At 48.3% G+C, this 10,244-nt stretch overlaps 1 protein-coding gene across 4 annotated transcripts in view; it reads right to left on the bottom strand.

Moving 5' to 3' along the window:
* Positions 1-465: 465 nt before the first annotated feature.
* Positions 466-10,244, bottom strand: part of BRPF3 (bromodomain and PHD finger containing 3) — a 35,287-nt gene continuing 25,508 nt past the window's right edge. For 2 of the 4 annotated variants that reach the window (XM_059400133.1, XM_059400135.1), the window contains 3 exons: positions 8,150-8,247; positions 4,162-4,316; positions 466-2,846 (listed from right to left, as the gene is read on the bottom strand). In XM_059400133.1, coding sequence (XP_059256116.1) covers positions 2,663-2,846; positions 4,162-4,316; positions 8,150-8,247 — 437 coding nt within the window. In that variant the 3' untranslated portion in view covers positions 466-2,662. Of the gene's footprint in view, positions 2,847-4,161; positions 4,317-8,149; positions 8,248-10,244 lie in introns of those variants that run through there. The other 2 variants (XM_059400136.1, XM_059400137.1) reach the window with 2 other exon arrangements.

Genomic DNA, 10,244 nt, shown 5'->3' with positions numbered 1-10,244 from the left:
GCGAGCCAGGAGGAGCCAGGCCCACATTAGGCCTGTGTGTCCCAGCTATCTCTAGAACGGGGACAGCAACGATGACAGAGGAGACGTGAGCATCCTCTAGTCTCAGATTTGGCAAGCTTGGTAAACAGGTGCTAGAGACACGGGGCTACATCTCCTGCTGCATGAGGAACAGATGCTCCCGAAGGAACAGGGCCACAGGAAAGCTGAGCCATGGGCCGGAAGGCTGGACCTTCCACAGGCCTGAGAGGCTGGAGCTATTTGGGAGGGAAACAACGTTGGAGCCCACCTTCACACCCCTCCCGGGAGTCCAAGAGAAAGACAGACAGAGCCCTTTCCAGCTGGGAGCCTGCAACAGCTGGACAGCCCCATTCTTAATGGCTCCCACCTTCTGAGGAGGCGGTGGGCTACAGAAATTAGGAAGCAAGGGGCGGGCCCCCACAGACGATACCAAACACAGCACAGCAATTACTGCCCATTAGAACATTTATTTCTCAGAGAGAAAATAAGTTTCAGACAGTCATATTATAGTAGGTAAAATTAACTTTTGTATTCTTTACAAGCATAGATTTTTCTCTGTTTATTACCTCTCTTATACCATCTGTTATAAACAATTCTAGAAAGCAAATAAAGTCACTTTCTACAATAAATAGAGCATCGTGTGCTTCACAGCAGACGCGACTGAGACACGTAGGCCCCGAGCCACAGCAGGATCTGAGCCGCTTCCCATTCTAAAAGAGCAGTTTTAAAAATAAGACTCAGAGAGAGACTGAAAGAGTCAAGGAGCTTGGGGGAAAAAAGAGACTAAGAAAGAGAAGGTGTTCAGGGGAAGAAAGAGACACAGAGAAAAGAGAGAGAAAGCCCCGAGATCTTACAACACAGGTTGAGACAAAGGTCACAGAATCCACAGCTGACCGACTACCTGGGGAGAGGGGGACGCATTGGCTCCTTTAAACAAACCTGGGCATTTAAACTGTGTGCATTTAAAACACTCAGCCACACAACGGAGGACTCCAGTAATGGAAACTATAGGCCTCAATAATTTAGAACAGTATTTTACAATTATATACACCATGTCCTTCCCTAGCCATATGCTGTATTGTATTTTTATTATTGTACAAAATCCAAAACCCCATCCTTTATGTTATAGAGAGTTTTGTTGGTTCCCTTTTAAACTCTGGCTCGTGTCCCAAATGTATAAGAAGTTGTGGTGGTTGGTTGGTTGTATTTTTAAAAAGTCGAGTGTGTAAAAATGGCAGTGATCTCCCCAGTGACTTTGTTTTGTCCAAAACTCCCCTATGAAAATTTTAAAACAATTAAAAAGAACATCAGATTAAAAATCAACATGGCGATCAGTGGCCTGCGACCTGGCGGCTTTGGTGCTTAGGAGGTGAAAAGAATCATCCAGAGAATAGACATCGAAGCCTCTGAAAGTTGTGTTGGTTTCTCAGTCAGCATTCCCCGTTTCACAGTTGTTTTTTTTTTTTCCTTCCATTTTTGAGAAGGTGAAGGTGGGGAGGGGAGTTGAAAGGAGGAGAGGGAAGAGGACAGAGAGTGAGAAACAAAAGCATGGTGTCCCCTGGAGTGCGGCAGCGGGAGCAGCAGAGGCTGGGCAGGGCAGAGCGCAGGCAGGGGGCGGCTGGACTGCAGGGCCCCACCATCCATGGTGGCAGACAGTGAGGCCCACAGAGACAGGACAGGAGGGGTTAGCGGCAGACCCAGCTGAAGAGCACGGATGCACCCCACAGCCCTCGCCATCCAAGTGGACGGATGGACACTCGGCCAACCAGCCTGGTCTGACAGGAGCCCACCAAGCCTCAGCCCGCCATTCGGCACACAGGGAGAGGGGAAAAGGGGAAGAGGGGCCTCGCCTCGGTCAAGGAGGCAAGCCTTCAGAGCCTGGCCCCAGCTGCGTGTCTGCAGCAAATACGGGTGGGGGGATGTGCTGGTGGAGGGGTCACCCGAGTGGTAGGCTGCCCTCTGTCCTGGGCCCTGAGGAACCAGGCGGAGGCACCCACCTAGCATAGCAGCTGGCCTCAAAGGGAATGAGACATAAAAAGAAGAAGAAAAAAAAGACCAGTTTGGTGATGGTTTCTGTCCATTTGGCACAAAAGAAAGGAAAGGAACATGGGAAAAAGAGAGACGGCCCTGGTGCAGAAGATGGGACAGGGAAGAGGTATAAGAATGGGTGATGAGTGGGGAGAGGGTGAGCTCCGTGAGCTTCCCTGCGGGACCCTCGTGTATCCACAGCACCTCTGGGGTCAATGTCAGAGCCTCACTTGCCCTGAGGCGTAGTTAGCTGGGAGTGGGGAGGAAGGGGCCAGGCACACCTTTGAGAAAGAGCCTAGGACCTCTTGCATTCTGGGCTCAGGTCCATCTCCTTGGCTGGGCCTAAGCCTCACAGCTATTTCTACTTCTAACTGGTTCGTCAGTGGACTAGCCCCTGAGCAAGCTCAGGTGGGAGTTTTTGGCACACAGCAGGCCCACCAGGGGAACCACGCAGTTGGTCAAAACTGGGGCCTTGCCCATGGGGAGGACACAACCCAGTCCCTGGCCTGCCATGGAGGGGGGAAGCTGCCGGCCATATGACTGGCTGGGGCAGGAAGAGGCCTCTGTTCCTCATGGGACAGAGGCAGGACAGGCAGACGCAGGCCAGGCCCTGCCCTTAAAGGTAGCTGGAGGTGACGAAGGAGTGGGGCCCCCGGACCCGGCTCAAGTGGATCATTGCACGGTCGTAAGCCACCTGCACAGACTTTCGGATGCTGGTCTTGCGGCCTTCCAGCATCTTGAGCTTGTCCACAGTGTCTTCCACACCCAGGGGCAGCACTTTGTCCCTTGGAAGCCATTGCCTAAAACACAAGCACAGCAAGAGGCCTGGGGTGTGGTGGGTCACATGAGGGGGCCCCTCTGGGCCATCTGCCTAGGACAAGTAAAGCCAGGGGAGGCGACAGAACAGGAGGAGACAGACAGGGACACTCCAGGCAGGTCGTCTCCAAAGGACCTGTTTTGTAGCCAGGCCTTCCCTGAGCCCCACTCACTCTGCTTAGGGCTGTCAGGACCTGGGAGCCAAGAGAGGCCCATATGAGGGTTAGCCCTCACCCTGCCTTGGGACATTGGGGAACTATGGCTAGGAACTGGGGCTGATACCAAGAATCAATAATTCCTTGGTGGCGACCACAGCAGGGGGGGGGGGGGGCATGTGTGCGTGTGTGTGTGTGTGTGTGTGTGTTTAAAGATCCCCAGGTGAATCTAACATATGGTTAAAAGCTAGCCTTTGGAGCCAGATCATGGTTTGTATCCCAGTTCTGGCTATGAGATCTTAACTTTCCAAGCCCCAATTTCCTCAGCTGCAAAATGGATTGGAGGGGTTCGATGGAAGATTTAATGAGGATTAAATGAGATTATGTATGTAAATCAATTTGCATTAGGACACGGAGTAAACAATTAATAGTAACTATTATTATCTGGACTGGCTAGTCCTACCTCCTCATTCTATAGAAGCAGAAGTGAAAAAAGTTTCCTGCTGCTAAGAGAAATCTTGAAGGGCAAGTAAGCCCTTTGCCATGGACCGAAGCACTCCAACTCTACATCCCCCAACCCGAGGACCAAGACACATATGCCCACATCCATGGGGAGGCTCTCAGCTGAATCTTCTCCAGGAATCACCCTCCACCAAGGGAGCTACCTGGCCCAAGGTGACACCCGCCCCCGACCCCCACCCAGGGGTAACCAGCATTCAATGACTAGTTGACAGGAGGATACAAAGGCACAGACGCACAGACCAAAATTGTGACATCGCTAACAAGCCCTCCAGCTCCCGAGCTCCCCTGAGGAACAGCGGAGGCCTCTGTAGCAAGTGTGACCCTGTTCAACAGGTTCCTCTGCCCAGCCCTGCATCCCTCATCCCCACAGCTCTCCCCAGTAAGCCTCCTTACAGAAATCTCCACCTCAGGTGTTTCCCAGAGAATCTGACCTGAGACAGTTATTATTAGCGTGCCAGGGGCAGCCAGCTGCTGGTAATGCTTCACCCTACCTGGGTGGAGGCAGGGTCATGGAGTCCAGAGCCCTCTGTGGACCTCCCCAGCATGGCAGTGCGTGCACAGCCTCCCAGTCGGGCCGCAGCCCACACACTGATGCAACCTCCTGGTGGGAGCACCCACTCACCAGGTGCGCTTGTTGTCAAAGAAGAGGACAAGGAAGAGCTTCTCTCCAGCCTCGGCCTGTTTCTGCTCTCCCAGCTTCAGCACATCCAGAGGTGGGACAGGGATGGGGACACCATTGTGCAGGAGGCCCTCCCGGGGCATCTTGGGGTCGATGATCTGGAGGCAGGAAAGAAGATGGCCCTTAGCTGTGGGTGGAGGGGGTGAGCAGAGCACACTGCACCAGGACTCCCTCCTGAACCTGCCCCCCACAAGCTATGCAGGGCCTTAGCCAGGCCCACAGCCAAGTGATGAAGGGGTCTGACCTCTTCTGTGACCACCCAGAACCCCAAAATGGAAGTCTCGGCTCTCCTTTCCCAGTTCATTGGTCTAATCCTCTAGCCCTGCTCAGTCAATTCTTCCAATGAGTGAGCTTGCTCCATGAACCTTCGGGGTCCAGAGCTGAAACAGAAGCAACGTGAATCCGGGGGTGGGGGGAGGAGGTAGGGGAGGGGACACTGGTGTGTGTGTGTCAGAATTGAGGGGGTATCTGTGATGTCCAGGCCAGACTGGCAAATTCATTCTTCCCAATGTCCCTTAGGGGAAGGGAGTAGAAGCCATTTTTGCCCTTGTCAATTTCCCTTTAAAACCTTTGCAATTCCTATCAAAGGCTCCAGGGCCTTCCTAGACACCACCGCTAGGAAGGAGCTTCTTCAACAGCAACAGGGCCCATCCCTTTGGTTCTACCTACCAGAGGCCCTGGCTACCCACTATTTTCTTGACTATATTCTGCCTGCTGTGTGGACTAGGTACATTTGTGGGCATCAGAAAAATGCTGTAAGACTGAACTTGGAGGGTTGCTGGAGAGGGGCCCTAGAAAGAAGGGCCACCGGAGAAATTAATGCTCGGGGCTGCAAGCTCCACAGGACAGGGGCTCTGCAAAATGCCTGGTGACATTGACAACCATGACCTCTAGCTCTAGGAAGCACTGACAGTGACCAAAGCTCCTACTTATTCACACATCACCATCTTATTTCATCTTCTTACTGATGCGGAGAAGTCTGCTGACAGCTAGCTATCAGCTGACCGAGGAAAGCACCAGGCACAGGAGGATATGGCTGGCTGTGGCCACAGTGGCTTGAGCCTCTGCTGCCTGCTGCCCTACACAGACCTCGTTTCCAAAGCAGTGGGCTGATCATCTCTGTGTGCTGAGGCCAGAGGGGCTTGGAAATGTACTGAGGAAGCAGCTTTCTCCAGAGATGGAACAATCTTAATTTCTATACCCTGTCCCAGGGGGCCTGTTCTCATAATAAACTGCTCTGGCTATTTACCTTTGGGTGTCTGCCAGCTTCCCTACTTCCCTCTCAAGATAAGCAGCTGAAAGCAGGTGTTTTGGTTAAGAGTGTGCTCTAAGGAAGAACCACCCCTACCCTGCCCCCAGCTGTGTAGTTTGTTCAAAACTCTATCTCCCAGCCTGTCTGTGCCCCCTGGGACCGAAGCTAAGGGTCCTAATGAGAACCACCACAAGCCCTCCTGAACTTCCTCAATTGAAGAAGATAGCGGGGGCCACTCTTCACTAAGCCATGCTGGTTCCTGCCTTGGAAAGGGAGGGAGGAGAGTGGGCAGATGGTGAAAAATGCCACCCCCCACCCCTGCTCCGGGCAGAAGCAAGGTGGGTAAGTCGCCCCTCAAGGAGAGCTCTCCTCCCTTTTTAAAGAAGATACAGGCAAATATGTCCCAAAATAACACATGATGGACCATTCGCTCAAATGTTATGCAGATGTAAAACAACATGGCTTGTGATACACTTTAACGCATTATCTGATAAACGTCTACATACATTATTATTAGAGCCTTACTACATAAACAGAGACAAGACATGATGCAAAACGCTTACAGCTGACATGCTAGAACGGTGGGGTTCCTGCTACTTTTCCAAAACTTCTATAGTACAGGCACATTATTTTATAGAAAAAGACTTTTTTTTTAAAAAAAACAAGAGCCAAAAAAACCCATTCGAAAACCATATATTCATTATGGACACAAGTACACATTTAAGAATGCACAGGAGAACTGGGAGAGCGTAAACCAAAATAAAAACACAGGCTGTGTTCAAGTGGTGGGTTTTCTCAGGTGGTGGCTGAATTTATTTAATCATGAAAGAAAATGTTATGATAAAGAAGATAACTGAAAAGGGAAAAAAAGAGACCAGTTTTAGACTTCTGTTGTTGTTGTTTGTTTTTGCACTGTGAGACTTAAAAAAACGAGTATCAAACTTGTACAGCTTTAAGCACTTCCTCAGCAACTATGCTGGGGTCTCAGTGACAACAGGGCACAGACTCCAGGCCCAAAACTCCTCAGCAGTTGGATCACTGCGTGGATCCCCCCACCTGCCATTATAGGGGGAGTGAGGTAGGCAAAAGGCATTCCAGTATGGCCCCAGCAAGTTGTACAACCTCTGAGAGCTGTAGCTTCCTCCAGCCCAAAAGGGTCAGAGTTTCCGCCTTCGTGACCTTAAGAAGCCGCTATTAGACCCGAAAGAACCATGAGAAGCCCAGAACCATGTATAGATGCAAGCAGTGGGCAGGGTAGTTCACAATCCTGATTACAGATCATCTGGAAAGGTTTTTAAAAAAATATTTATAGCTAGAGGCATCTGGTGGCTCAGTCAGTTAGGCACCTAACTCTTGATTTCAGCTCAAGTCATCATCTTGGGGTCGTGAGATCAAGCCCCATATGAGGCTCCACACTGAGTATGGAGCCTAAGATTCTCTCTCTCCCTCTCCCCCAACCCATCTCGTGCTGCTCTCTAATAAAATTAAATTAAATTAAAATTAAGAAACTATTCATTGCTTAGTTTGGCCTTATTCTCACTGGGTCGTTCTGAGATGGGGCCTCAGTATCCGTATTGTTTAAAAAATTCCTCCATGATTCTGGCATGCCCCAAAGGTTTAGAATCACTATCTTCCAGCGCCAGATGGACATTACCTCCCCAGTACAGAGGGAGCTCTAAGAAATAACAATCAAGGTGATAAAAATGGAATTTTTAGCTACTGCTACTATGGAAAAAATGAGAAATTTTAGCAACTACTGGTGGGAGTAGACACTGAAACTAACTTTCTAAAGGCCAGTTTGGCAATTTGTATCAGAATTTTGCAGAGACCTTGCCCCAAGAAGGCACCTCCAAGAATTCACTGTACAGAAATCATCATGATGTGCACAAAGTAAAATTATAGTCATGTTTACTGCCAGCTATTTGTCATAGTGAAAAACTCTAAACAACCTAAATGACCAACTACAGAATGGTTAAATAAGGTGCATGCATACAACTGAGGATAATGCAGTCATTAAAGTGATGTTGATAAAGAATGTTTAATGGCACAAGACATGCGTGTTCACGGTACACTGTTAAGTGAAAGGGAGGTTAAACAGAGTATGATCTCATATTTATGCATTTTTTAAAAAAGCTGAGTGGCTATACACCAGGAGGTAATCTCCGAACAGATGAGATTATGGGTGATTTTGAACTTAGTGGCTCAGAACACAGGCTTTGCCATCACACATGTTGAGCCTTGGGCTCAAATTCCAACCCTGCTATTTAATAGCTAGATGACCACAGGCAACAGACAGACCCTCAATTTTCTTCCCCACAACATGAGAAAAACCATACCTTCCTCAGTATTTCAAGAATTTGCATGACAAATATTTAATAAATTCTCTACAACAAGCATACATTACTTTTATGTATAAGCAAATAAATAAATGCTATTAAATCCTTATGAGCCCAAGTCTCTGTCTTCATACTTTTACCCTATTTTGAGTGCTCCAAGCTAGGGTCCTTGATGGGTTGACCCACCCAGACTGGGGTAAAACCTCCCTCTCTTCTGTGGCTAAAGGCACCCTGACGCCCACCGTACTCTGCTGGCTTGATCCAATCAGATAAGCCCCCAAGGCAAGACAGGGGCCAGAACAGCCCAGGGGAGGGAAGAGAGTGGTGTCTGGGGCAGACTCACCAAGGCAGGGTAGGAGGGATAGCCTCGGCACTTGGCCCACACCAGCTCCAGGGGCTCCAGGTCTCCGCGGTCTTCAAAGGGCATCAGGAGGCTTCTGCCTGGGGGTGGGGGAGGGGAGGAGACAGCACCCAAAGGGGACTTGGAATGGTGCCCAGGAGGCCTGCCTGTGGCCTCCATTTGACTGGGGCAACCCAGGAATGAGTCAGTCACATCCCCTCCACCCTTCCTCTTCCCTGGCCTTTCCTTAGTTCTTACGACTAGACCAGAGGTCGGCAAACTTGTTTTGTAAAGGGCCAAATGATAAATATTTTAGGTTTTACAGTCCACAGGGCCTCTGTTGCAACTACTCAACTCTATTGTTGCAGCATGAAAACAGCCACAGATATTCTGTAAAGGAATGAATATGGCTGTGTCCCCATAAAATTTTATTTTTAGGCACTGAAATTTGAATTTCATGCAATTTTCATGTGTTACAAAATATCATTCTTCTTTTGATTTTCTTTTCAATCATTTAAAAATGTAAAAACCATTTTAGCCTGCAGGCCCTACAAAAAAACAGGCAATATGTTAGTCTGCTGACCTCTGGACTAGAACCCTAGGATGGTATTCCTTGGAAAAATATGACTGCTTCATCACCAGGACCCCAGGAAGAAGAATGACAATGCAACTTGACAAAACCACAACCTGCTCTCTGGGCCTCCCTGCGTGGTGAGCCTCCCAATAGAGGCTTCATGGAAAAAGAAGCCTGGGACAGACATCCCAGGAAAACCACTTGCTAATAAATGAGTTCTTTCCTGACAGGGCCACACCTGGCCACCCACATCACCTGGATACACAGGACTCGGCAGAGCCTAGCAGGTCTGCAGGTCCCTCATGGACATGCTTTTCTCAGAACCTTAGATGGTGTCCCGCTCAGGGCAGCACCACATCTTTCCAGCTTACTCTGTTCTACACCCAATGCACCAGCACACTTGGATGGACTTCACAAATGCTCCTGAACAAAAAGAGGAACCTCCCTTCCCCTCCCCACAGCTAGAAACTGAGAACTCAAGGTGACCAAGCACAATCAAGGAAAAGGCTCCAGACTTCTCCAGAATGGAAATTATATTCCTAAAGAATATTACCACCCTCATTTATAATTTTTTTAAAAATGTACTACTAATAATGAGGTATTGTTTCTTTTTTAAAGACTTATTTATTTGAGAGAGAGAGAGAGAAAGAGAGGACATGAGCCAGGGAGGGGGTGTGCAGAGAGAAAGGGGAAGCACTCTCCCTGCTGAGCAGAGAGCTGGACACAGAGCTTGATCCCAGGACCCCAGGATCATAACCTGGGCTGAAGGCAACCGCTTAACAGACTGAACCACTCAAACACGCCAAGGTATTGCTTTTTATGCACTGGGTCAAAAGCAGTAACAACAAAAGGATAAAATCTAATACTAAAGAGGAAGGCTGTGGGGAAACTGGTACAATCACACACTGTTGAAGAAACTCCAGACCAGTCTAATCCTTAAGAATATAATTTGGCAGGGGGCACGTAGGTGGCTCAGTCGATTAAGCATCTGACTCCTGATTCTTGCTCTGGTCATGATCTCAGGGTCCAGACTGAGCCCTGTGTCAGGCTTCATGCCGAGGAGGAGTCTGCTTGAGATTCTCTCCCTCCGCCCCTCCCCCTGCTTGCATGTATGCACTTTCTCTCTTCTTTTCACTCTCTCTAAAAATAAATAAATCTTAAAAAATACACATAATTTGGCGGTATGTCTCAAGAGCCATTAAAAAAAAGTATGAATCATCTGCTTCAGTATATTCCTTCTGTGAGAATGTATTCAAAGAAAAATAACTTTAAAAATGAATAAAAGGATTTTGAACAAAAATACACATTTACTACATTATGTATAATGTTTAAAGTTGGAAATAACCAAAAGTCTAACAATAAAAGAGTTAAGTAAACTATAATGCACTGATTGGAAGATACGTTGTTCCACTAATATGAGATAAATAAAGATCATGTCAACATGAAAAAAGTATGAGAGAACGTTGAAAAATGCAGAAAATGAAATGTTCTGGATTAACATTTTGTTAAAAATGTGCCTAAAAT

The sequence above is a fragment of the Mustela nigripes genome, chromosome 5 (genome assembly GCF_022355385.1).
Source record: "Mustela nigripes isolate SB6536 chromosome 5, MUSNIG.SB6536, whole genome shotgun sequence".
Taxonomy (NCBI): domain Eukaryota; kingdom Metazoa; phylum Chordata; class Mammalia; order Carnivora; family Mustelidae; genus Mustela; species Mustela nigripes.
The sequence above is the reverse complement of the archived record's forward strand: the minus strand, read 5'-3'. Positions and strand labels throughout refer to the sequence as shown.